This window comes from Balearica regulorum, chromosome 28 (genome assembly GCF_011004875.1).
Source record: "Balearica regulorum gibbericeps isolate bBalReg1 chromosome 28, bBalReg1.pri, whole genome shotgun sequence".
In the NCBI taxonomy this organism is placed as follows: domain Eukaryota; kingdom Metazoa; phylum Chordata; class Aves; order Gruiformes; family Gruidae; genus Balearica; species Balearica regulorum.
The window spans coordinates 3,421,193-3,447,984 of NC_046211.1; the positions used below are offsets into that span (position 1 = coordinate 3,421,193).

Below are 26,792 nucleotides of genomic sequence, written 5' to 3' on the forward strand. Positions count from 1 at the left end.
AGTGTCTCCGGAGGCCAAGTGTCCTGGCTCGCTGAGGAGCTAGCTGCAGTCCGGGCTTTAGGTGCCACAGTAGGCAGGCTTGGTCGGCTGAATCACTTTTGTCTTTAGTTCTGCTCTAAGAGCTAATAGAGCAGTAATGCCTTCCTTTAATCCATGTGTGTAGATTTGTCCCAGTTTCAGCTCAGGTAGAGTTAATTTCCTGTCTAGTAGCTGTTATATTGCTGTGGTTGGGATTTAGGATGAGAATAACTCTGGTAAGAAACTGATGGTTCTACTCATTGCTGGGTAGTTGATGTGTCCACACTAAGTGAAGGACTTCTCTGCGTCTGAGGCCCTGTATAAGAAGCCGGGAGATCACAGCCAGGACAGCTGGCCCAGGCTGGCCAGGGGATGTTCCCTGCCATGGAACGTCCTGCTCTGGATAGAGCTGGGGAAGCCAGCTAGGAGGCGGGATCGCTGCTCGGAAACAGACTGGGCATCAGGTTGTTTTTTCTCTGCCTGTGGTGAGGAATTGCATTTGTGCCTCACATGTATTATTATTGTTCTTGTTGTTGCTAGTATTATTCTAGTAGTATTATTCTCTTCCTTCATTATCCTATTAAACTGTGTTTACCTTAACCCACGAGGTTTTTTTCCACTCTCCTCCCCATCCCATTTAAGGACAAGAAGAAATGGCCTCAAGTTGTGCCAGAGGAGGTTTAGATTAGATATTAGGAAGAACTTCTTCACTGAAAGATCAGTCAGGCTTTGGCACAGGCTGCCCAGAGAGGTGGTGGAGTCACCATCCCTGGAGGTGTTCAAAAAATGCGTAGACGTGGCACTTCGGTACATGGTTTAGTAGACACGGTGGTGTTGGGCTGATGGTTGGACCTGATGATCTTAGGGGTCTTTTCCAACCTTAAAGATTCTATGATTCCATCCCCGTGGGAGGGGTGAGCGATCGGTGCCGCGGTGAACCCCGACACGGTTAATCCAAACCAGCTCCGGGCCCCTTTCCCGGAAGCGGGAGGGGGGAAGCTCTTCCCGCGGCGGCGCTGCGCACGGCCCGCAGCCATACGTGCCGGGAGGGCAAACCCCACCCCTCCGTCTGCGCACGGCCCCTTGCCATATAAAAGCGGGCGGGGGCGGCGCCGGGGGCGGTGCTGGTGGCGGTGTGTGTGTGTCTTTCCCCATACTGCCGGGTGGTGCTCGTGAGTGAGGAGGGGCCTGGCGTGGGCCCGTCAGGGTGCCGGGGCGTGAGGGTTGTGTCCGGTTCCTCACCTCCTGCGGCGTTTTCCCCAAGCCTGTGCTATTCTTGCCTTCCACCTCAGTTTGTGGGTGGCCTTTATCCTTTGAGGGGGCAGGTTGTCATTTCTAGGGGTGATCGTGCTGGGAAGGGCCTCTTCTGCTTCTGCAGTTCTTACAGAGGTGCTGAGCTCAGTCGTGTAGTGAGATCAGGTGTGTTTGGGGGCTCAGCTGAGGGGGACCTCTGTTCCCTGCATGGTCCAGCGCCAGCCTCCTCCTTAGGAAAGGCATTGTCCATGTCCCTAGGCTTGGATGCGTTGCATTTTTACAGATGCTGGGCAAGGCTTCTCTTGTGGAGTCAGGCTGACAGTGCTGAGGGTTAAAGGCTTACAGCTGGTGAGGGTTATCTTTCTCCAATACTCATTTACAGAGGAAAACAAGGCAAGCTTAGAGGTGTTTTCCAAAGGCTCAACTTTAGCTGGATGGGACTTAAATGTGGAGAGCTGCCTCTTAAGGTCCCTGGAAAATCTGTCAGGCTGGGTGCCTGGTAGAAGTTCAGAGCATTGCTTTCAAAGGGTCATGTTTCATATAAATAGGTACATGTTACTCTATTTACTGCATATTGCAACTCGGGGGGAGGTCTGTGCTGGTGTGAAAATCAAGAGTCTAATACTGATGATTATTAGATGAACTATCCTGCTCTGTTTCCTTAAAATTATGGGGTTGGTTTAAACTGATACGGATTAATTGTGCAGGAACTGTTTGTAGGTTCAGGTACTGATTTGTTAAAGCTGAAGAGTTGGGGTCTGGGGTCCTGTGTACTTGTGAGTAGTGGTCATATGTGTGTTAATGCAGATGTTTTATTCACAGGCAGAAGAGTATCTGCAAAATGGCAACTGCTCAGAAACAAAGGAATTGTGTGGTATGATTTTTCTTGTGTGTTTCAGCACAGTATGTTATTTGAATCAGTAAATTTTAGCTGAAATAGTGCTTTGTAATATTTCTTCACTTGAAAATTACAAGCTAATTCAATCTTTTAATTATGAATAATGATGCTTAATAGCAAAATAGTTTGAGTCTGAACTTCGTGGTCATCCACTTGATAGAAATCAGCTATGTCCTAAAAACAGTAACATCAAGTGTTAAGAATATGCTTAACTTTGAAAAGTATGACTTTCATCATTTAGAATTAAATTCAAATGTTAAGCAGGCATTGGACTAGATTGTAGACTGTACAGCTTTGTTGTTGTGGACAGAGATTAATTCTTTTCTTTCTCTAACTTTCAGAGTGCAGTGACATTTCCTAACAAAATATCTACTGAGCAGCAATCCTTAATGCTAGTGAAGAGGCTCCTGGCAGTAGCAGTATCCTGCATTACATATCTGAGAGGAATCTTTCCTGAAAGTGCCTATGGAACAAGATACATGGATGGTAACAGGCTGTCTTTGTGATTCTTTGCAAAATCTATTGTCATAGGGTTGTTATGAAGTTATTGAGTGTTCTTAAAGCCACTTGGTCATCTTAATTAAAGGTAATAGCCATTTTCAGTGACTAATGGAAACTTCACTGATCAATTGTTGAATTTTGTTAGGTAGTGGTGATGCTAACTCAGCAATTAAAACTATACCTACACCTGTTGGTAATGTTAATTTTAGTCTGCTTTTGATATATACTCTTAAGGAATCAACTTCATTTTCTTAGCAATGTAGTTGCGTTATACCCTAAGTAAATATGCATATATATTTTGTTTTTTTAGATGTCTGTGTCAAAATTCTGAGGGAAGACAAGAACTGTCCTGGGTCTACTCAGCTAGTGAAATGGTATGTTAATTGCAGTGCATATGTAACATTCCATAGCATGTCAATACTGAAAGATACCTTTCTGGTTGTTTGCAGATGCAAAGAAAAAAGTTCACTTGCTGTGGGTGAACAAGTGACCAGGCAGTGCTTTTAGTGCATGGTACTTACCATGTTGACTTTTTTTTTACAATGGAAAGTCAAAAAGTGTGTGTTTTGGTAGAGATGTAACTGACTTGTAAGGTTGTGTTTCTAGAAACATTACAACTTATGCTTAGTAGAGCACAAAGCTTTGTTTACAGAGTGATTATACTTTACATTTTGTCTCTGTGGGTGTATATGAGTGCCCAAGGGTACACATAAATGCAAAAAATCTAACCAGTAGTTCCTCTCTAGTTGAAAAGGAGATGCAGTGTTACCATTTTGCATCTTGAATTTAAAGATCTTGCTCTCAGACTTGTATAAGAAAGTACTGTTGGCCTTTACATTCAAAGGCAGAATTGTGTCTGAATGATAGTCTGTCTGCTTGTACTTGCACTCAACTGTGTGAATGTATGTCACTTGGGACTAGAGGTGGTTATTTTGATTTTCTTTTCACAATAACTGCAAGATTTGTTCATGGCTGCTCTCCTTGCTCTTTAGAAAAAGTATATAAGGCCTTTTCCTTACATATAGATTCCTATTTTTTATTACGTCTATAAAGGTCATCTTTGTGCTTTTCACACTTTGACCAGTTGTAGTACAAGGTAAGGCATTGGAAACGAAGCTGCATTCAGCAGAGAGGTTTGCAGCTGCTGTTAGTGTTGAGGTGTTCAGAGACGTAGGTCTGAGTTCTGATGTCAAAGTTGGAATCAGTCATTTGCTCTTTATCCCTGTACCGTCGCTGAGAGAAGGGGGGAAGAAGGCTTCCTTTACTGTAACCTGGAATTTCTTAATTGATCTTCTGTGGTAGAGGAGACTGAAGTGGCGCTGATTGCATTTCACCTTACCCTCACGCATCAAACATTAGCGAGGGCAGTGGCGTGGCAGTCCATGGATGCTGACAAGGAAAAGCTCCCTGGTTTTTGTGTGAAGGGTGTGTGCTACCTGTGTGGGGTTGACAGGTGAGTAGCCTTTCTTAACGCAGCATCATGTACACACCAAAAGCAATTTTCACTTGTTGACTGTAGTCAAAAGAAATGCTAGGAAAACATAGGGTAGATCTTGGTTTGCTATTTGACTGTTGTTTGCATGTGATATAAAAAGCAAATTGCAACATCTAAATAAAGGCAAGAACATAACGCTGACATCCCTGAAGAACAAAGGAGTTCAGCTGAAGAACTTATTTATAAACTGATTATGGAATACATGTGTTTAGAAGGTGTTTGAAAATTGTAGGCATACAATTGCATTATGTTTTTACTGAGAGATTACTCACCTACAGATTATATTATTTCTTATTCTGCAAAAAGGTTAGGATGATTTGGTGTTAGAAAGATAGTCATCGCTTGTGTATCTACTAATAAGATAGAATAGTGGAATAAGTATTCTTGCTCTAATAGAATATTAAGAAGACTAAACACAAGAATTTCACTTTTTTGAGACTATTTAGTCAGAAGGAAACCAAATGTAAATTAGTAGTAGATGGACAATATTATTTGATTTTTGCAGGATGTTAGGATGCTATGATGCCTTGCAGAAGAAATATGTAAGTCTTCAATATCATTTACCTATTTTAAATGTATCGAAACATTTGTTTATGCAAGTCTGTTAGCTGCCAGTGTAGTTATAGGACTTTCTGGTTAGGGAATAGCTGTGCTTTAGTAGGTTAAAACAATTAGCTACAATGTGGGATGCACAGATATTTCAGGATAATTTTCTTTGTAAACAGAAACACTTAGGGATAGGTAGGAATTTTCTTCTGCCAGTTGAGTAACTCCTTTCTTAAACACATAAGAAGTTAAGTGTGTGAAGAGGTTTCTCTTCACTTAGTTGTCTCTATTGGTTTCCAGAGCTAGAGAAACAAAATAGTTTGGTAAGCAGAAGTGGGCTATGAAATACATTTAATGTTCTTTAATTATGTTTCCAACAGCTAAGAATGATTGTCCTAGCAGTAAGTATCTTTGAAAAGTAAGGTACACATTTTTTAAGGTAGATGATTAGAGATGTACAGTTCTTAATCTGTTTCCTCTCTTTACTTTAAAAATACAGGTCTATACCCATCCAGAAGATCCTCAGGTAAATCTGCTAGAATATTTTACTGGATGGCTAATGATAGTATGGATATAGTGAAATGTGTATACAAGCAGTAGTACTTAACACTCACATTAATGTACATTAAAAAAGGGCATCTTAAAATAGCAAATGTAAGAATCGCTAGAGCTAATCAGAATTGCCAAGTAATGAATTGCCTTTGAATATCTAGTGTCAGGTTATTCTCAGGCCACTACAAGAAACCCAAAGTGGTGTTGTAGAGTTAAATGCCCATAAAGATGCATTGTCCTAACTCTCTAACAAATGGATGGAACTTTCATAAAAAACACAGTATGTTTTAACTAACCACTGGGTGTCACCATGTCTCTTGTGTGTGAAGCATTTTCCTAGTGATTAAAATTTGAATTAATATTTCATTCTAAAAACTTGGTGATTCCTGGAAAATACTGTAGATTTTCATTTTTATTTGATGACAATTATATACGTTAATACTGTTAACTGTTACAGCATTAGAAAGCTGTATCCAGAGCAAGCAAGTGGGTCAGACAGGAGCGGGGCTATCAATATTTTCTTTAAATGCAAGGTTAATATATTACTACACAGAATGTAGCTTGCTTGACAGCTGATAGTTTAATAATTACTGGATTTGCTTGCAGACAATTACAGAATGTTATCACTTCAAATTCAAGTACACCCAAAATGGGCCACTCCTGGATTTCAGCAGGTATTGTCACTGTGACTTTATTCTGCTTTGTGGTTTTACAGTCCATTCGCATACACTGGGATGTAAAAACTTTGGATTTTATCTGTTTGGTGTCACTGACAGTACGCTGGGCATCCCCAGTACAGGGAAGCAGTATGTGGGCTCAGTATGCTTCAGGGAAGCAGTATGTCCAGCCAATTGCTCTCTTTGGAATTCTTTTGTTGTTTAGTTTTTATGTTCTTTAGGCCGAGCCACATATTCGCTCCCCTCATAATGGTCTGGCTAACGCAGAGACATTCACATGCTTTTAATGAACTTGGAGAAACATTTACACCACCAGTTGATCCACTCAACTGTGATAGCTATGTATCTAAAATGAAGGCCATGCTCAGGTCCCCTGTGTGTTGAGATAGTCAGCTTTCTTTGCAACAAACTTCTCCCAGCTTTCTGCCTGCATGAAATGCTTTTTAAATTTAAAGAAGAAAAAAAAAAAAGGCTGCAGTGCTGCAGACCTAGGTCCTTTGGGCTGAATTTAGTATGGTGGGTTGACCCTGGCTGGAGGCCAGGTGCCCACCAAAGCCACTCTATCACTCCCCCTTCTCAACTGGACAGGGGAGAGAAAATGTAATAAGAGGTTTGTGGATCAAGATAAGGACAGGGAGGGATCGTTCACCAATTACCATCATGGGCAAAACCGACTCAACTTAGAAAAAAGTTAATTTATTACTGAGCAATTTATTACTGAGTAATGAGAAATAAACCCAAATCTTAAAACACCTCCCTCTACCCCTCCCTTCTTCCCCAGGCTTAACTTTACTCCAGATTTCTCTACTTCCTTCCCCCCAGCAGCACAGGGGGATGGGGAATGGAGGTTGTGGTCAGTTGATCACACATTGTCTCTGCCACTCCTTCCTCCTCAGGGGGAGGACTCCTCAAACTCTTCCCCTGTTCCAGCATGGGGTTCCTCTCACGGGAGACAGTCCTCCACAAACTTAGCCAGCATGAGTCCTTCCCACGGGCTACAGTTCTTCACGAACTCCTGCAGCATGGGTCTCATCCACGGGGTGCAGTTGTTCAGGACCAGACTGCTGCAGCGTGGGTCTCTTCCATGGTGCCACAGGTCCTGCCAGCAAACTTGCTCCAGCATATCCTCCTCTCTCCACGGGGCCACAGGTCCTGCCAGGAGCTTGCTCCAGCGCAGGCTTCCCATGGGGTCACAGACTCCCTCAGGAGCCTCCACCTGCTCCGGCGTGGGGTCCTCCACAGGCTGCAAGTGGATATCTACTCCCCATTATCCTCCTTGGGTTGCAGGGGGACAGCCTGCCTCACCATGGTCTTCACCATGGGCTGCAGGGGAATTTCTGCTCTGATGCCTGGAGCACCTCCTGCCCCTCCTTCACTGACCTTGGTGTCTGCAAAGTTTCTTACATCTTCTCACTCCTCTCTCCGGCTGCGAAAGCTGCCCCTAGTTTGGTTTTTTTTTTTTTTTCCTTAAATACGTTCTCACAGAGGCACTACCACTGTTGCTGATGGGCTTGGCCTTGGCTAGTGGCGGGTCTGTCTTGGAGCCAGCTAGCATTGGCTCTGTTGGATGTAGTGGAAGATTCTAGCAGCTTCTTGCAGAAGCCACCCCTGTAGTCCCCGACCCTGCCCCGCTACCAAAACCTTGCCAAGCAAACCCAAAACATTCAGTTACTTATGAAAGAGGTTGTAAGTCATGTAAAGAACACTGATGGAAGGGGATGTGACTCTCAGCCATGCCAGGTTGCCTTGGTGTATTAGCATAAATTCATGCCAGACTAATTTGAAAATATAAGGCATGAGTCTACTTCTGACACCCTGCAGGGAAGGAGATGACTACCTGAGGGAGGGGTGAGATGTTTTTACCGGTCACAGTTAAGGCTGTACTTCCAAAAGACAAGGTTACCCAGTGAAATCACTTGCAGTTGTCTGCCTTGCGCTCGCTGTTCCTTGGGTGCCTCTCTAAGCTGTGTGGCTGTGAGGAGCAGAGGGAGAGCATTTTTAGTGGCAGCAAAGCAGGGTTTGGATTAGCTGCTGGTAGAACAGGAGCATGGAAATGTCAGAACTGTATGCCAAGAGTGACTTAGGTATGCGTTTTCTTACCAGTAACCATTAACTCTATCCTAGCTGAACCCAGGGCACTTGTCAAAGTCAAGAGTGTTACTTGCTCTATTTAAGGGAAAACAAGTACGTAAGACTTAGCAGAATTGGGGCTTTCAAAAGTATCTACTTTTTTCTTTCTTTCAGAGTGGGTATTTTTAAGCATTATGCAATGTAAAATATAGTAGTTGGTCACAGCTGCTGAACCACAGTACTTTTGTGATGTCCCTGGCTCAGGATTTGATCATCCCAGGGGCAGAGAACATGCAGGTCGCTTAAACAGTATTGGGAATTGCAGTGCTTGTAGTCTCAGACCTTAAGCAATAAATGTGATGTCTGCTTCTGATGCTCAGTCTGTTAAACAGTCCTGTATCTTAATACTAGAAACAGCTTACTCTGTATATAAAAAAAAAAATCTGAATACTTTGTCCATTTTTAGTAAGAATAAAAGGAATGATTCCACAATCACCTGTGCGGACACCAGGAAAGCAAGTATCCTCCTCATTCGCAAGATTTATGTTCTGATGCAAAACCTGAGTCCATTACCAAATGATGTTTGCCTGACTATGAAGCTGTTTTATTATGATGAAGGTAGTGTTTCCATATTGCCTTGACTTATCAGACACTGGAGAACATTTCAAAGAAATATTTTAATGTATAATCTTTATGGTTGCTGGGAGTTGGAGAGAGTCCAGAGGAGGGCCACAAAGCTGATCAGAGGGCTGGAGCACCTCTGCTATGAGGACAGGCTGAGAGAGTTGGGCTTGTTCAGCCTGGAGAAGAGAAGGCTCCGGGGAGGCCTAATGGCGACCTTCCAGTATCTGAAGGGACTACAGGAAAGATGGGGAGGGACTGTTTATCAGGGAGTGTAGTGACAGGACAAGGGGTAATGGGTTTAAGCTGAAGGAGGGTCGATTTAGATTAGAGGTTAGAAAGAAATTCTTTACTGTTAGAGTGGTGAGGCAGTGGAACAGGGTGCCCAGAGAAGCTGTGGCTGCCCCTGGCTCCCTGGCAGTGTTCAAGGCCAGGTTGGATGGGGCTTTGGGCAGCGTGGTCTAGTGGAGGGTGCCCCTACCCATGGCAGGGGGTTGGAACTAGATGATCTTTGAGGTCCCTTCCAACCCAAGCCATTCTGTGAGTTGTTAGATGATGATGTTTTTCATGTGTCTGTTTCTTGCAACAATTTCTAAAATCCAAGGGGAATGGATTCGATCTTGCTGTAGGAGCGCAGTCTTGGCACTGACTTCATTGGAGCGAGGATTTCAGTGTGTTTTAAAAATAGGGTTTTTCTGAGTATGTTAGGATGTAACATGTCTACCAGACTACTTCTAGTTTGGATGACTAATTAAATGTCTAGCTCTGCTTTCAGAATGTATTATTGCTTTATAATGAAAATTCAGAGCTTCTAGCTCATCTCTTTGCACATATAAACTGCTTCAAATAGTTTTAATTGGGTTTTGCCTGTTTTGTAGGGAAAAGAACTTCATTTAGTACGAGTTGATTATTCCCCTCACAAATTTTTTGGAGTAGCTTTTTGTATTTAAAGGCAAAAATAATCTTTTTGCACAAGTTAAAATTAGTTTTACAAGAATGTGTTTCATTCTAACACATTTAACAAATTCTTTTCTGCAGTTACACCACCTGATTACCAACCTCCTGGTTTTAAGGAGGGTGAATGTGAGGGGATGATATTTGAGGGAGAGCCTATGTATCTGAATGTGGGTGAAGTGCCAACGCCTTTTCATATGCTGAAAGTTAAAGTTACAACTGAAAAGCAACGAATGGAAAATGTTGATAAAAGCATCTTAAAGCATGGAGAGACTAATGTGCCTCTCCAGGTGCTCAGAGTGGACAGAGATGATCCAGAAGAGGAGAACCAGGACACGAATGTAAGTGCGCAAGTGTTTTGTGTAGCTTGTTGAAATTTTTTGTGATTTATAGTCTAGAAAAGGGTTATTGTTTTACTACGCACCTTACTGTAACATTAATAAAAACCTCGGTGTTTCCAGATGTATTTAAGCAAGACGTTTTTGCTTTAGTTTTACTGCTCCATTTAGCAATCTGTCATTGTTAAAGCAGTATTGAACAAGTGCATCAGCATAATGCTTGTCAGCCACAGCTTTGTTGGTAGTCATGCCTCTGTGAGACCAGAGAGGAGCAGCAGGGTGAGAGGCAGAGGGGCACCTGCTGTGGGTACAGGTGCTCCATGTGCAGGACACAGGTGAAACCTCCCTGGAGCTGACCCATGCCAGTCCCCAGCAAGCTGCTGCAGTCAGACAGTATTGACTGGCAATAAATTTGCTCTGGGATCCTATTGTACAGCAGTACATGTACAGCTAGTGATGTGGCAGCTAAAGTTAAAACAAACTCGATTCAATGTTGGGATTTTTCCCTGGGGAAATCTGCCTATAAAAAAAGCACAAAACGAAGTTTGCGGAAGGCATGAGTGCGTGACAGACACGTGCGTCCTGCTGCTGACACTAGAGTGCCCAAGATGGCTCTTGGGATGGTGCTTGTGCAGGCTTCAGCAACTGGAGGCATATTTCTGGGGTCAGTTGAGGCAGGCAGCAAATGCCTTTAGTCATGTTAGAATGTGCAAATGTGTGCTGATCTATACTGTCCATAGGTGAGAAGGAGGTGGAGCTTCAGGGGTTTTGGCCCTTCCCCCTCAATTACCATTGCTAGGGAGGCCTGTTGGTGATGAGATGGAAATAAACCACTTGGCCTTCTAAATCTGCATGTCTCTGAATTGCTGTTTCACAGGCAATAGGAAGATGGTAATTGATGCACTGATAGTATTCTTTCAATATATGTTGTTACAACTTTAGTATTTTTTAACAGATGTTTTTGGTGGTAGTTGAAGTAAATGTGTGCTAGCAATAATTAAGTAATGCTGAGCTAGTCTGTATGTTTTGTGTCAGATTCAATTATTTCAATACAGTTTGTTCCACTAAGAATCCATCTAATAAGCTCTGGCCCTAAGCATCTGAGTACAAACCCTCTTCCTTATTTGTCTGCATTAAGTGATAGACCTTTTCCTTAATCTAGGAAGATCCTGTCTTGGATAATAAAGTGGAAGATAGGAATGATATAAATATTAGAGAAGCTCAAGGTAACATTTACATATATTTTTAAAGTCTCTTCAGTTTGTGCCTCTTTTTCCTGATGTTACTAAAACAAGAACTCAATTTTCTGACGTAGACCACTATGTTCAAATTCACATTCTGTTTTCTTCACATACATTGTTATGCCTTTATTTTCTATTGTGGCTTTGTTCTGTGAAGCACTTGGTTAGCAAATGCAAGTTTTCACATTTCTAATGTAAAATTCTGATCTTCCATTCCATTTTATCAGATAAGCTAAATTTAATCGGTTATATATTTACAAGTAAATCCTGTTGTTTGATTTTTCTATTATTGTTATGTTTTTACTAATATATTTAATTTCCACTTAAAGCTAGCAGAGGTATTGTGCTCTTGATTTCATTATTGCAGATTTGGGAAGCAGAATTCTCTGTGCAAAACAAGGTCCAGGTCTGTTTTTGCTTAAATCACAGGTGTTTGGACTGTATCCTCACAGCTTCAGTCACTAAAGTTTACCAGAAATACCACTTTTAGCCACCTTTTTTTCTTAAGCTCTGACTACAGTTGGTCTGATTCTTCAGTCTGTACATACTTCAGTCTGGTTGTGGAGGCATTGAGACCATCAGGGTTTGTGTACACAGAAGAGGTTTTTATGTTGTGGTAGACGGAATGATACCCATGTGAAAATACTGATCAGTATGATGCATGTTCTTCTGTACAAAAAAAGTTGTTCATTACTGTGGTTTGCTATTCCTGATACAATCACTAACTTAATCTCAAAATATTTTTTGTTTTATGAATGTGTGATTATGCCTGTGCTGCTGGCTATTTTAGTGCCTCTTCTAGCTGCTTGCTTTCACAGCTTACTCTGGACCTGTGCCCTTTTCTCTTACTGCATGCATAGAATATTTTGATAATTGCAAGTGAACTTTTTAAACTTTAGTTTTAATAGGTACAAGTTCTAGCAAAGCATCTTCGTTAGTATGAATCTCAGCAAACTGAATTTTCTCAAGTAAAATCCTAACACCGTAAAATCTGTCAATGTAAAACTACGTAAACCATGTGAGTAGCAGCAAAAAGCAAATTCCAGGTGAAAGCCTGTAAGGCAGCACTTCTCAGGAAGGTACATAAGACATTAATTTCTGTTTTATTTTAAAAAGTTTCATATAACAACTTCAGTAACTAGTGGAACTGAGTGTTCTGCAGAGACTATAAATGAAGTCTTATGTTTTGGAAGCACTCTGAGGACTCTTAACACTGCAAGGCAAAGCTGCCTTCTCCCTTGTTAGCAAATAAACAATTACACCCTTCCCACTATGCAGGACATTAGTCAGTACCTGCTCAGCCTTTCTGATGAAAAACAGTAGCACCTGTCTTGTTGGATTCTTCTTAACCTTTATAAATACTTTCTGTGCTCTTTGCTTACAATCGTATAAAAGTCCTTCACTGTAAGCTCTGAATGCAGAAGTGCCAGTAAAACAGGTGTCCTGGCTACACCAGCCTGACCACAGCTGCTGCCAGAAAGGCACTCTGGAAGGACTCCACAGTTTTTTAATCAGTGCTCCAATATGTGGACCCAGACTGTCTCCAGTTCAAAATGAGATGGCAAACTGTCCTCAGGGATCTCTGTGAGCAGAACTTTCCCTTTAAGATTTTAGAGAATCTAGGAGGAAAAGTAGAAGATGATTTATCTTCAGATTTCCCAAGATAGCTCAGGAGCTCAAAACCTGAACTTTGCCACCAAACTGAAGAATGGATTGCTGCTTGTTGATCTGCTCATCTTGGAGAGACTGTATAGGAAGCATCCAGACAATACCTGTACCCATTTGCTGTACATAAGGCATTTCAAACATAGCAAAGATCAAAAATGGAAATAAGTGCCCTTTAGGAAGAAGATGAAGTAGGGATGATGTAGATGAGTATGCTCAGCAATGCCTTGATATGCTGATGTAGAATAGGATAGCTGAAGAACACAGTTCTCAAGGCTGAAATAATCAAGCTTTATGACCACATCGGGGGGGGGGGGGGGGGGGGGAGGAAGGATGACTTTATTTGGATGAGAAGCCTATATAAAATGCTTTTTTTTCCTCTAGCAGAGGTAGAGACTTCTGTGGAGATAATGAATATATGGCACTGCTAGAAGAAATGCCCCTTAGCGCTGCTACTTGCTCTGTTAACTCTTCCTGATGTATTTCCCTAAAGTAGTATCTGCTTTGAAATATAAGTCTGGTTCTGCAGACTTCAGAAACACCAATTTTCCATAAAAGCTTCTGGACATGCTGTTTTCCACATAACTATAAAAGCAGCAACTGTGTCAGTGCTGAGGCTTTTGGTTGTCCCAAACTGAACAAGACTAGCAGCTTCTTGGGGCTACCGTGGTGTCTGAGTGCTTGCAGAGGCAGTTGGACAAAGCGAGTTGAGCCTGGAATTTATCTTTTTTTTAAATGGGTTGGAGTGTCCTATTGTCACTGAATTCAGGAATAAAACAAAACTCCTTAACACCAATTTAGCATGAAGAAGCAGGCATTTCCTTTTATTGCAGCGCTGGGTGTCAGGAGGATCGTTCCTCTAATCAGGCATGCCTAACGCTGGTTCTCTTGTCATACTTATACAGGAATATTAACAATGATTACAAAGCGGTACACTCCCCATTACAATAATTGGTTCATATTTCTTTGCCTAGTATGCAAACTAGAACGCACACTCAGTTCCTTTCTCTGCTTCTATCTTTTGCGTAGGTGCTATAATTTGGGTAGGGGGCTTATGGGTGGGTGGTGGTGGGGACCCTGGCCTGAATTCCCTTTCCCCTAGTTTCTCAGTACTTCGGTGTTAGTAGTTATTTGCTATATGCCTCAGGAAGGTCAGTATGCTCCTGGAGGCAATTAGTGTACTCCCTTTCAGAAAAGTATGTATATAAAAGTATGTATACAGGACACCTTGAGGTGTCCTGTAGCTCCTCCTTTTTATCATGATGTGTAACAGGTGCTCATCCTAAGAATTGTTAACCTTCTACCTAAAGTAACAATGAATAGTTTCTTATCACATCTAATACAAGTAGGCCTTCGTTACAGGCATGTCTTTTTGGCTACACCATCATTCAAGCCCAACACTGAATAGGCTGCGCTGTATATTTAAATTGTGACATTAATGTTGTTTGTTTCAGAAATAAAATGTGCAACTTTGCAAAAACAGCTAACATGTCCATGCTGTTCAAAAATAATCATGGAAACGTATGGGAAACAGCATGCGTAGATCAGCGTTTTTTATCTTGATGATGCTAGTAGACTGCAGAACTGAACTAACTACATAAAGCTGTATCTGGTGCTTTTAGAAATTCATAGAAGTTCTAAAACCATGCAAAAATGCAGCAAATCGCTTATCTTCTGGAGTTGGTATAATGTTTTATTTACAGGAACTACAAGACACAGGAAAATGCATTTGCCACCCTGAAAATTTCTACAGCTTGTCTTTAACCAGTTCATGCTTCTATCTGTATCCTAGATAAAACCCAGCATGGATTAGAAACAACAGCAAATCTCCAGAACTGACTGTTTGTGGCCTGTCGATGCAGCTGCAGGCAGTGACAAGGACAACTGTAGCTGCAGGAACTGCAGCCAAAGTCACTTGGTTGCGTGTGGTTGGGTTCAAAATGGGAGCCATCTACTGGCAGTGCGTTCAGAATAGGCAGAAGCTGTGCCAGAGTAGCCCCGCAGCACCGTTTGCCTGTTCTGCAGGGCAAAACGGGCTCATGAGGCTTTGTACTGGGAAGCAAATCCCAATGTAGATGAGCCTTTAGCAGTACAGCGTATAAAGGAGTTTGGAGATCAAGTCCACTCTTCCAAAGATTCTGTGTATAAATCTGTACTACTTAGCATAAGCATCCCTTGTGTGCCTATGATTGTTAATTTGGTGATTTCCTATGTAAGAGAATGCAATGTTCAGTGGAGTTAACGACTTGCACATAGAGTTGAACCCTTTTGAAGCACCTGTTCCCTGTATTTATGAAGTGCACATGTTCCTTGTAGCAAAACATTAGTGCTAAGAGACTGCTAGTGTGTTAACAGTGTGCTTTAGTATTTAACAACTCTTTTATAGAACCAAATTTAACTTGTGAAGAAGATGAAGTTACAGAGGCTGGAGGGAAGCAGAATCTGTATGTTTCTAATCCTCAGGTATGAAAATTGCACTCTGTCTTAAACTTTTACTAGAGCTTTTGTGAAGTCTCTCTCCTACTTTGATTCATAGTTAATCTGCTAAAGATTTTTTTACCACAGTATTTTCAGCAATAAAATGCCTTTACATCTTACTTTCTGGTGTTCTACAAAAATGGTTAATATTCTAAAGCAATCAAAAACAATAACAAAAGGCTGTTCCTCTGTGATAGTTTTCAAACCAAACAGATGGCCTGACTGTTATTAAGAGAAATAGGAACGTAATTTCCATGTTTATAAACTGCTGTAACTAAACACTCTGCCTAATGGAAATTTCTCTACTAATTTTGACACACCGAAACTTGTTTACAGTTTGATTAAAACTTAAAATGCAGGTGTATTACTCAGACTTAAAACTCTGGCTACATTCCCTGCATAGAGTAAAATGGTATATTTTAAACGTGGAGGACTTCTTCAAACACAGGTCCTTAAGATTTCTTAAAACAGAATAGCCCTAGGTAACTGAGTGACTTGCTGTATAAAAATAACTGATGCTTTGATCTGTTGGGGTTCTTTGACACATTCAGCTGTAAATAATGCTGTTGACTTCAATGGGTATACGCCTGCATTTAAATTTCGGCTCAAGCGCTGTGGTGAGCAGAGCCAGAGCTCTTTGCATGCTATAGCACTGAACCCTGCTGTAGTCTAATACATTTTTTTTGCTGCTGTTACAAGGCAATATCTATATTCTGGTTTTAGGTTGATCACTTGGCAAGACAGACATCTGAACTTAATGTGTCAGAGAGCAGGACAAGAAGTGGAAAGATATTTCAAACCAGCACTGTTAGTACTGCTTTTTCTCTAGTTCTGTTCTTTCTACTTCTATTCTTTAAGCCTTTTTCTGTTCCAAACAGTGAATAAAACTCTAAGCTTTAATATATTTCATGTTCACAGAATGAAATTCTCATCACTTCTAAAATTCCCATTAAACTCAACACATCTGGATTCTTAGTGCCAAAAAAAATTGGGTTGCAAAGAGTTAAAAGCTGGGTGTTGATGTAATTAACACAGGTCGAGAAAGATTAATTAGGATTGATTTGTATCTTTTTCAGAATGCATTTAGCCAAATTCCTCACTGTTTTAATCAGTGGTTGTTAAAAGTATGTGCCAGCAGGGATCCCCAGCCCAGTGTACCATATGCTTGCTGGTGATTTTACTTGGAAAACACAGGCCAACATTCTAACCTCAGCTCTACAGCTCATTCATACCAAGAAAAATCTGTTATTTCTTTGCTTAATCACATTGCAGCAGATGAGTCTCATAGTCGGTGCTACTTGTGGGGAGCCAAATTCCTCCAGCCTTGCACCAGTGGAGCAGAAGTTGTCTTCTGGGTGAGATATGGCCTTTGGAGGTGGCGTTGGGGCCTGTCTGCTGCTGCCTTTACCAGCTGAGCTTGGTAGCCCAGCTTTGGGAGGCGCTGGGGGGCCTTCACACGACCTCGACATTGCTCACTTGCGGATGTTCGGGGTTACTGGTAGGTTCTTCTCAGAAAAAGCTGTAGGGTGAATACTGCCATTCTAGTAAATTAAGTGCTCTTCATTTACAGTCAGGAGGGGAAATTATGTGTCAGGGCTAGGGAAAATCGTACCCTTTCTGTCCCCGCTCACGAAAGCTCTTCACTAATTTTTAGTGCAGTAGTTGTGTAAGGATTCATAATGTGCAGCTCCATTGTTGCTAGTAGTTTTCTCCTCAAGTAATAGTTGCCTTATTTCTCTAAAGGCTGATGGAAATCAAGCTTGGGAGCATGCAAAATTAATTTCTCAGCACAATGTTCTAGCGAAGTCTAAAGGAGAAATTGGTCTGTGTATTAAAAATGTGTATGAAAGCTGCATGTGAAAAGGGCTATCAGAGTTTGCAACAAATTCATGAAGCGGAGATTCAGGATATAGAACTAGCAGATTCAGTCTTTGTAAAGTACTGCTTACTGCAGAATAGAATTATTTTACTTCCAACCCCAGGGTCATATACAGTATTTTTCGTTATTCACTGATGTGGGGGAAAAAGAGAACATCATTCTGTATGCTCGCTATCACCGCATCGTTCCTTCAAAAAAAGGTTTTGTTAATGAACTTAATACTAGGGTTTAAACAAAGCACAGTTGCTTTAAATAATTAAAAGCACAGCGGAGCTAAAGGCGAAATTGTGATCTTTTCACATGTGTGCAAGTCAGAAATAATTGGATTAAACTCAGTAAGGTGAGCCTGTGTGGTGCTGAGCCCCTCTCCCGTTGGTATGGGCGCTCTGCCAGTGTGCAGAGCCCTCCTGGTGCTGCCTGGCTCTGCGCTGTCCGCAGTCGTGGCCATCGCATTGGCTCCTAGCTCATGGACTTGGGGCGCATTGCCTCTGCGGTGGGCATGCACACCTTACATTCCCTTGAAGCTGTGATGCACTGGAGGCCCTGTTTGTTACAGCATAAATAACATCCCAGTCCTCCTTCAGTAATTTGGAGGGGGGTCAATTTTGCCAGAAAACAGTATCGCAGATGTTACTCCAGGCTTAGCACCTCTGGGCAGGGACCAGGTAACAGCAGGGTCAAGACAGATGCTCAACAGGCAGCTTCCCATGTTGCAGCTCTCCTGGTTGGGTGGGCTTTTCCCATGTTAAACTTGCCAGCGCTGTGGAGCAGGCCACAGTCTGTGCCGTGCGGCTACCTGTAATGCAGTATTTATCTTCCTTTGGCAGGTTCATCAGTTTGAACTCTCATCTAGTCAAGATGTGCTGCCAAAAAGGAGAAAGATCAGCGAACCAAAGGAGCAGTTTTAGATATCCATCTCCCTGCTGTTTGTTTAGAGTTCTCCACACCACTTCCATTTCATTGTTTAATGTGAGTGTTCATATTTAAGTATCTTTTTAGGGATCTTTTCTGTTCTATTTGTAGTCAAAATGGAGAGTATTTTAAGGAAAGAAAATCTGTCAAGAAGCCCAGCTGAAGAATCAGAACTTAATTTTTTTATAGGAGGTCATACCCCATCAGGACAGACAAAGGTACCTGACTGTTCTGTAATGGAACATTTCAGTAACCGAGGGCATTTGGGGGATTTCACTCCCCGCTTCGAACGTGTTTAAATCCTGATGGTGGTTGTGTAACATGCGTTACCCACAACATAAGGTTTCACTGGTAACTTTGGGCTGTGTTTCAAAGCTGAGGAACTCCTTGTCCAGGCGCAAACCCCTCAGTCTTGGGTTAACGTCCAGGATTCTGGATGAGGCTCAGGATGGCTGTGTCAGTTACAGCAGTGCTGCATTCTTTGCTTTTACTGCTGGGACAGTTGGGGAGGCCGGATTCTTTGCTTTTCTTCCAGACTGAAGGCACCAGACTCAAGTAAAAAGCATTCTTTGTATCTTCAGTTACATCTTTAATGTCAAAATGCTGGAATTTCTATACAGCTGTGATGAGACCTATGTAATTACAGTGTTAACTGTGGTGGGCATCTATTATAATGGTGTGAGATTACTTGAAGAAACCTGTAAAATGTTTAATTGCAGAAGTTGGGCATGGTGCCATTTCTTTTTCTAACAAAACCCATTAATTTTTCCTGTGCTGTAACTGAGTTGGAATTAAGCTGTTTTTGCATGGCGAAGGGCTGCCGCCGTCTTCAGGTGGGGACAGTGGAACATTTCTTGATGCTTTTGACTTCTAAATTAAAGATGTCTTTTGATGATTCCTCAGTTAAAACACTGTTAACAGTTCCTGTGTATTTCTTTACCGCCTGGGTTGGTGTACAGCTCCGCGGGCTGGGCCGCTCGGCCGGGGCTGGCCCGGTGCGGCAGCAGGTCGGGGCACGGCAGAGACCCTGCAGCGGGGTTTGGCGGAGGCATCGTGCGGGGCCCAGCGCGCTCACCCGGCTCCCCGGGTCTCACGAGTGAACGCCGCCGTTCCGTGGCCGAGAACCGGCCCGTCCTGCCGCGGGAAGCGGGACGGGCGGGGAACGCAGCGAGCACTGGCGCCGCCTTCCTCCTCGGGAGGAGGAGGAGGAGGAGGGGAAATCCCACCCCGGCGGCCCGGCCGCTGGCCGCGCTCATTGGAGGCTCCCGGCCGGGCGGGCTCCCATTTGCCGGCGCCGCGCACCGGGCTGCGTTACCGGAGCCCAGGAAGCGGCCGAGCTGCTCCCGCCCTCCCTCGGCCCCACCAGGAAGCTTTTCCTCTCCTCGGCCCCGAAGTTGGACCGTGGGGACAGGAGCGGGGGAGGTTTGGGAAGGACCCACCGGGCCGGGGGTAAGATCGGGGAACGGGAACCCGCGTTTTGTTTCTCAGCCCTGAAACTCCGGGGAGCACGGCCGCGCTCCTCCTGCTTGTTGTTTTTCTACGTTTCGCAGGGGAAAAGTTGTGCGATCTCGTTACGCTGTGTGGGGTGCTGGGTGCTCGTGGGAGGTTTGGGGTTGGCAGCCTGGGAGCGCGGACCCGAACGTGCAGCTCCTTGACCGCCGGGAAAAGGTATCGGCTGCAAGCGGGCTGCGTGGGGGGGGGCTGAGAGCCGTGCCGGGGAGGGAGGGTGCTCTTTGTGCTTCGCCCTGGGGCGCTGCCGGGTGTCCCACGTCCTGTCTGAGTGCGGGACCTCGTCCCTGCTGTGAGTGCACGGCCAGGAGGTGGACTCGACTGTGGCCTCAGATCTCCCCTCTCCTGAACATGCAGTCATCTCCTCAAGCATGTCCTCAGGTGATGGCCGGCTGCTCCCTGTGAGTGACTTGTACAGCCATCCTGGGAAGGGTGAGGTGAACATTCCTGAGCAGAAGGGGCGAGTGTCGCTTGTCCTTGTCTTGTGCCTTCCTGGAGCCTGGGGTTTGGGGCTTAGCACTGTCATAGTCCATCGTGTTTAGAAATGGGGCAGATCTTGGTTCTCTGTGTGCCCAGCTGGAGGGGGAGATGACAACGCTAACGCACCGAGGACGGCGCGCTGAGCTGGGAAGGAACTCGGACAAGAAGCCTGACAGTGAGGAAGATGCGGCTGTGGACAGAGACCTGAATGATGATGAGCCTGATGACTCCAAAGATATCCGCCTCACGCTCATGGAGGAGGTGCTGCTCCTGGGGCTGAAGGACAAGGAGGTAAGGCAGGCATCTCCAACGGCTGCGTGTGCAGCAGTGGCACCACTGCCTTGGTGTACCTGGAGGTGAGGTTCTCAGTGAGCAGCAGGAGGGATCATACGAGTTCCTCTGAATCCTCTTCAACAAAGCCAGCGTGCCTAGCGCAAACCACCTTTGTCTGTAGCTTAAACTGAGCTGTGGAGATTGGTTGCAAGTGCTGTCCCACCAGCTCTGCCACGGGGACTGTAAGAAGCAGCTGGAGGCAAGGGGTGCCCTACGGTATTGTGCGACTGGCACTTGCAAAGGTGGGTTTGTTCTTTTCTCAGGTCAAAGTCGTGGGGTAAAAGGTCTGCTAACTCCTCTTTTCTAGCCCAAGTGCACTTTCCTATCTGAAACCATCAGCTGAAACACAGGGACGCTCTGAGCACTGTTTCCACTTGGTTAAAAACTGATGTGAAAAACAGCAGGGGCAGGTTTTAGGAGAAGAGGGCAAGGTGAGAGAGGGCAGCTGGACTGGAAATTGAAAGCAGGTGCAGGATGGGTCTGAATACAGCAATGGCAAAGGACGTAGGAGCCACGTCTCTGTTTTCAGGTCAGTAATTTCCTTGGCTGGGCAGGAGTGGCATCGTGCAGCTCCAGGCTTGAAGGGAGTGGGGCTGGATGAGAGTCCCATTGCTGGGTGCTCATCTCGCCTATGCGTGCTGGTTTAATGGCTTTCCTTGGCAGCAGTGGATGAACTTCACAGCCGGTTATTTTCAGGGGGTTGTTCTCTCCTGGAAAGGGGCCCTGGTCAAACTGAATTGTTTTGTGCTTATCAGCCTGTAGGAACTTGTTTCTCAACTCCCCCTAGAACCAGCCATGGGGAAAGGAGAAGACATCCTGTGTTGAGTTCTCTGAGCTGCTTGGCTCTAATCTGCTGTGCTGGCGTGTCTTGTCTTCTTTAGTGTACGCATCATCTTGATCTCTTTGGGGGAATCTGATGCTGCTATTCCTGTCAAGCAGATGGGAAAATCGAGACCAGGGGAAGGTAACCAGTTGCCCAAGGTGTTTCTTGGTGTGGTAATGGCAGAGGACAGCCTTAAACACAGGTTTTTGAGCTCCAGAAGCACCTTCCTGTGAGCCTGTCTCCCACCCTGAGGAATGAAGACTCTGTCATTGTCAAAGCTGTGGTAGATGGGCCAGCTTCTCTTCATCTGTTTCTCTGGGTTGAAATTAAGCCCCTGTGAGGTGCCTGAACTTTTTTTTCCATAGGGTCTGCTACTGCTGGGTTAGTCTGAGCTGGTGCCTTGCTCTCGCATAGACCTGCTCAGGCCATGGCTTCTGACGTGGACCATGCTCGCAGATCCGGTAGGGGAGAGCTGCTGCAGGTTGTGTGAGGGACAGAGGCTTGTAGCTGTCTTGTTTAGCAAACCCAGATAAGATCTAGGACTTGCTGAGCCGAATAGGAAGTAACAGGAGAGCAGGGCTATAAAGAGAACATCATGCAAATAATGTTGCAGCAAATATTTGAGAGCAGCCTAGGAGCGTGGCACGATTTGCTTTCTTCTTGGACTATGTTTAGTGTTCTTGGCTTAGTTAATGTATTTCTGGGAATGGTTCTTCAGCCACCAGGAAGTTAGGAGAGCACAATAGATTAAAAAAACCAAACCTTGTCACACTTTTTTTCCCCCTCCATCCTGTCTTTCTGCATTCCTCCATCTCAAAAGGAAGACCAGAGGCTCCCAGGCATTGGGTTTTCTCAGCTCTGTTGTTCGCTCATGGTTTGATGATTAGAAAAAAAAGAGACCATTTTAGCCAAATCCAATGAGCTCACAGTGTAACTTTACTATTTTAAGTACCAGTCTGTCCATCTAGGAGAAACTGGCTGCACACCAGCCTGGCATTTGTAACCAGTCTGATTCCAGAAGCTGAAAGTAACCCAGGAGTTTTCGATGTGTTTGATTTCAGACACCTTAAAATTTTCTAGGTAATGTGCCTTCCAGCCCAGTGAATTGAAGCTTCAGTCACCTCCACACCCTTTTCTGGAGAACGTGTTCCTAAAGGGCACGTGCAAAAACCACTGTGTCTCCTATGGATGGAAATCAGCAGGGCAGGAATGAAAGGTTGCTTTGTCTTTCCTCACAAGGAAATGAAGAAAGCAAATAAAGATTTTAATTTCTTTTATGGTTCTCTGTGGTATGCAAGCTGAGCAACCCGATATCCAGATGCACTGTATAAACAGACACGCTGGGGACAAGATTTTACCCATATGGACTGTAAAAACTTCCCTGTAGGAGGGTTGTATGTTCTCAGCCTTTTTTCCTTAGGAAGGGGGCTTGTTCAGTTGCTTTGTCTGCTGTCTCCTGGTAGCTTTTAGACCTGCCTTTTCTCTCCGTCCCCCGACTCCCTCCAGAGAAACAGGACAACGAAAAGGGAGTTACAAAATGGGCTGTACCATTTCTGGTGTATTTGCGTCCCTCTGTGAATAAGCACGTTTGACTTTGCATCCTGCTTGGCTCAACCTTCCCTTGAGCCCATCTCAAACATCAGCGCCTGCCCCATTCCCAGCCCTACTGCCTGGATGAGCCTCTCCCCTGCTCAGCCCTGCCTGCTCACCGCTCGCCCTGAAATTCAAGGACTGCTCCCCAGCATCTGTGCTATGATGCAGCAGTCATCGGGCCGGAACAACCGGGCTTTGTTCTAATCAGGGGATAAAAGACAAGTGGAAGAAGGGAACGGAGAGGTCACTTAGGTCGTCCCATTGCTTCAAAGCAGAGTCATCTCTCTCCTGAGAAGCATCAGTTGAATGTTCTTAAACCTCAAGAGACAGAGACTTCCCTTCCCTGCCCCCTCCCTCCAGGATGAGCAGTTCCTGGGCTTTCTTGTCCAGATGATTATTTCTTCCTGCTGCCAGCTCCAATCTCTCTGGTTACAATTTTAGCCCAGGACTCTGTCCCATGCACAGTGGAAGTGGGAACTGGCCATTCCTTTCCTTTTTGTTGCTGCCTTTTATGTGTCTGACACCCCATCCCCCGCCTTATCCTGTTCTCTCTCTGTCTTCTCTTCCCTGGACCAAAAACCCTAATTCAATTGCTGGTTCCTTGTGGGTCGTATTTTCCAGACCTCTGCACTTTCTTGTTGCTTTGGCAAATGCCTTAACGATTTTGGAGCTTGCACTGCTCGGGATGAGGACCCCGTCCCATGGCAGGCTTGGAGGACAGGGCTTGGGGCTAGGTGTGGAACGTGCCGACCCCGAGCAGATCTGGTCAGCAGCAGCCCCAGCGCTGCCCTGCTGGTGGGATCCAAATTGCTGCACCGCAGCCCCGAGGTGCCTGCTCTGGGGGGAGAGATGGGATGTATCATCCTGTCCTTCATCCCTGACTAGAAAGCAGGGCGGATTTGAGTGAGGGGGGGTGTGATGAAGTTGGGTTGGGCAAGGGGCTGGGGAAGCTCTTGTGCCCTGTGGGGTGGGACCTGGAGCTTGCTGCAGCCTGTGCCCTGTGGGATGGTGCTGTGGGTAGCGAGGAAATTCTTCTTCATGGGCCTGATGAGCGATTTCTTCATACAGCTAATTACTCTCAGGGCATGCCTGGAGCTGGTGGAGACTTTCTCCAAGGAGAAGAGCAAATTTCACCTCCTGTTTCCCTTGGGCATGTCCGCAGCAGGAGCTGAGGCAGAGCAGAGCTTGTGTTGCTTGTTGCAGCCCCACAGCAGCAGCGTGTCCTGTGGCCAGGGGCTTGCCAGGGAAAAGGGCCCTGCTTTTCTTATTCTTCCCTGGATTTTTTATGATGTGGGGTTGGGTGCAGCTGCCTGGCCAGTGCTGGGGTGTGCCGGGTGTTTGCGGGCGCAGCAGGAAGGGCACAGCCTGAATTGCTCAATGTTTACAGGGAGGTTTTGGGCAGGGAGGAGGTTAGTTGTGGCTGCTGGGAACTTTTCACCTGCTGGGGAAAGCCCTTTTCTCCCTTTGGCCAGGGAGGCAGAGCTGTTAATGGGAGTTGGGAGAGTCACCCGGGCAGGGCCTGAGCAAGCCAGGAGAGGTGGGGGGCTCGGCAGAGCTCCCCTTCCCTTCTCTCTTCTCCCCTTTCTGTCCATCCTCTCTCCCAGGGCTACACCTCCTTCTGGAATGACTGCATCTCTTCAGGCCTGCGGGGCGGCATCCTCATCGAACTGGCTCTGCGCGGCCGGATCCACCTGGAGCCGCTCTCCATCAGGAAGAAGAGGCTGCTGGAGAGGAAGGTGAAGGTGCTGCGGGAGCTGGGCTGGGGCCCTGACAGGTTTCGGGGCTCAATCCACCCCAGCCAAGCTCGCTGGCAGCGAGCTTTGCCGAAGTAGCACTGCACACCAGGGCTGGTGCCATTCCTTCAGGAAGGGAGTGGGGCAGGTCTGCATCCAGCCTTCTCCCATGTTCCCACTTTATCCTTCCAGGTGCTCTTGAAGTCGGATGCGCCAACTGGTGACGTCTTGCTGGATGAGACCCTCCGACACATGAAGGCCACAGAGTCTGCAGAAACAGTGCAGACCTGGATAGAGCTGCTCACTGGTAGGGCCAGTTAGAGATGCCATCTCCCCAGTTCCCTCGGGGCCCATCCCTGTCACCTGTCCCCTCTCCACAGCTTGGCCATCCCCTTGCTTCACTGGAGATGGGCAGAATACTGACAGCAGAACAGGGGAAGGCTGAATGTGGGGGCAGAGAACAGTTTTCTGGGTCTTTTGTTGGGAGCTCAGTGGAAGACTTGGACCTCACTCCCCATTGCCTCTCTTTTCATGCCAAGTCTTCGCTGAGTCTGGGGTCCAAGGTCCTGGGTATAAGGGGCTTTCCAAAGGAATCTGCCACAGGCTACTGTGCCTGTGGCTCCTGGCAGCTTTGCCAGCTTAGGCTGATGGGAGAAGTGGGTCAGAGGCAGGCCAAGGGGAGGAAGTAGGTTCCTGTGGCAGGGACTGGTGCCCATGCAAGCACAGATGGTCCTGGGCTGGAAGCAGCTGGGGTGGTGGGGTTGGGTGGCAAAGCCATCACTGCCCTCGTGTTGAACGGGGTCTCCTCTCCTGCAGGGGAGACCTGGAACCCCTTCAAGCTGCAGTACCAGCTGAGGAATGTGCGTGAGCGCATCGCCAAGGCGCTAGTGGAGAAGGGCATCCTCACCACAGAGAAGCAGAACTTCCTGCTGTTCGACATGACCACCCACCCCGTCAGCAATGCCACCGAGAAGCAGCGCTTGGTGAAGAAGCTCCAGGAGAGCATGCTGGAGCGGTGGGTGAACAACCCCCACCGCATGGACCGCAGGACTCTGGCTCTCCTGGTGCTGGCCCACTCCTCAGATGTGCTGGAGAACGTTTTCGCCAGCCTGGCAGATGACAAGTACGATGTGGCAATGAACAGGACCAAGGACCTCCTCGACATGGATCCTGAGGTGGAAGCTGCCAAAGCCAGGGGTGCAGAGATGATCTGGGCTGTCCTGGCAGCCTTCAATAAGTCCTAAAAAGCCCACAAACCAGGTGTGGAAGCCTCATCCCCTCGACACGAGGCCAGGGGTATTTGGGCAGAGTTCCTGCAGCAGTGGCTGGGCTCAGCTCAGGGGAAATGGGGGGGGGTTCACTTTCCTCCCTGGGCAGGGGTGGGTGGGTGAGAGCCCACCTGTGTGGGCAGGTCGCACGCTCCTCCGAAGGTTGGAGAGGCAGTGGCTCTTTGGTCCCCTTCCAGTGCTATCTTGCCCATGGGCTTCCCGCTCAAGCCAGTGCAGAGCTGGGAGGTGGCAGAGCCTGGCCCTGCCTCTGCACGCAGGAACTGAGCTGCTCAGATGAGCCAAACCCTGGCAGAAACAGGGCCGTGCAGCAGCCTGTGCTCCCTGTGCACTCCTGTTGTGCCAGCTTGTCCGGCTGCCTCCCTCTTCCACACACGGGTCTTGCCTTTGAGCTGCCTGGGCAGCGTGGATTCCCCCACTGGAGCACACCGATATCCTCTTGGGGTGGGGTACAGGCAGGGGAGCAGGCAGGAGGCCGGTTCGGGGGTGTCCGGTGGCTGGGACCACCCCACACGCTGGCTGGCAATGGGGCAACCCAAAGCCCTCGGCACGTGCTGCCATGGAGGAGTAACTCTGCAAAGGTTGCGGAGCTCTGCCCTGGGCTGTGAGCCCTGGGCTCTGCCCCTGTTGCACACCCACTCTTTCTAGTAACAGGAAAAAGTTAAACTGTGATTATTTTTCTAATCCGCCCCCCAATCTCCTGTAGTTCATTTAAATGTATTTCTCTGCAGTCCAAGGGACTCTTGGGTATTTAAACCTGTCATCCGTACTGCGGCGGGTCCAGCGGCCCTTTCGAAGAACGGGGTTTGCGTTTGAAGGGGCGCTGGCCGCGCTCTGGCCTGGCAGAGGGAGTCTCCTGGCTGCCCAGGGGGGCTGGCAGCACTCCTGTCATGAACCCGCTGGTCTCAGCCGCTGCTCTCCGCCCGCACCGAGCGG

At 46.1% G+C, this 26,792-nt stretch overlaps 2 protein-coding genes across 4 annotated transcripts; both read left to right on the top strand.

The window, feature by feature from the left end:
- The first annotated feature begins 1,223 nt into the window (after positions 1-1,223).
- Positions 1,224-19,021, top strand: HORMAD1 (HORMA domain containing 1). Of its 3 annotated transcripts, XM_075737002.1 has the most exons (14): positions 1,224-1,437; positions 2,099-2,146; positions 2,512-2,656; positions 2,982-3,045; positions 4,672-4,708; positions 5,093-5,113; positions 5,212-5,238; positions 5,871-5,938; positions 8,478-8,629; positions 9,671-9,927; positions 11,087-11,150; positions 15,217-15,293; positions 16,032-16,115; positions 18,015-19,021. In XM_075737002.1, exons 2-14 carry the CDS (start codon positions 2,114-2,116, stop codon positions 18,093-18,095), a joined length of 1,110 nt encoding a protein of 369 aa, XP_075593117.1. In that variant the 5' UTR covers positions 1,224-1,437; positions 2,099-2,113; the 3' UTR covers positions 18,096-19,021. The 3 variants fall into 3 exon arrangements, with proteins under 3 accessions (XP_075593117.1, XP_075593118.1, XP_075593119.1); XM_075737003.1 differs by lacking the exon at positions 5,093-5,113; XM_075737004.1 differs by lacking the exons at positions 4,672-4,708; positions 5,093-5,113; positions 8,478-8,629 and having other exon boundaries at positions 18,015-19,003.
- Positions 19,022-19,358: 337 nt separating this feature from the next.
- GOLPH3L (golgi phosphoprotein 3 like) lies at positions 19,359-26,581 on the top strand. Its single transcript, XM_075737008.1, has 5 exons — positions 19,359-19,548; positions 20,185-20,379; positions 24,442-24,573; positions 24,763-24,877; positions 25,387-26,581. The coding sequence occupies exons 2-5, from the start codon at positions 20,197-20,199 to the stop codon at positions 25,812-25,814; spliced, it is 858 nt and encodes a 285-aa protein (XP_075593123.1). The 5' UTR covers positions 19,359-19,548; positions 20,185-20,196; the 3' UTR covers positions 25,815-26,581.
- Positions 26,582-26,792: the final 211 nt, after the last annotated feature.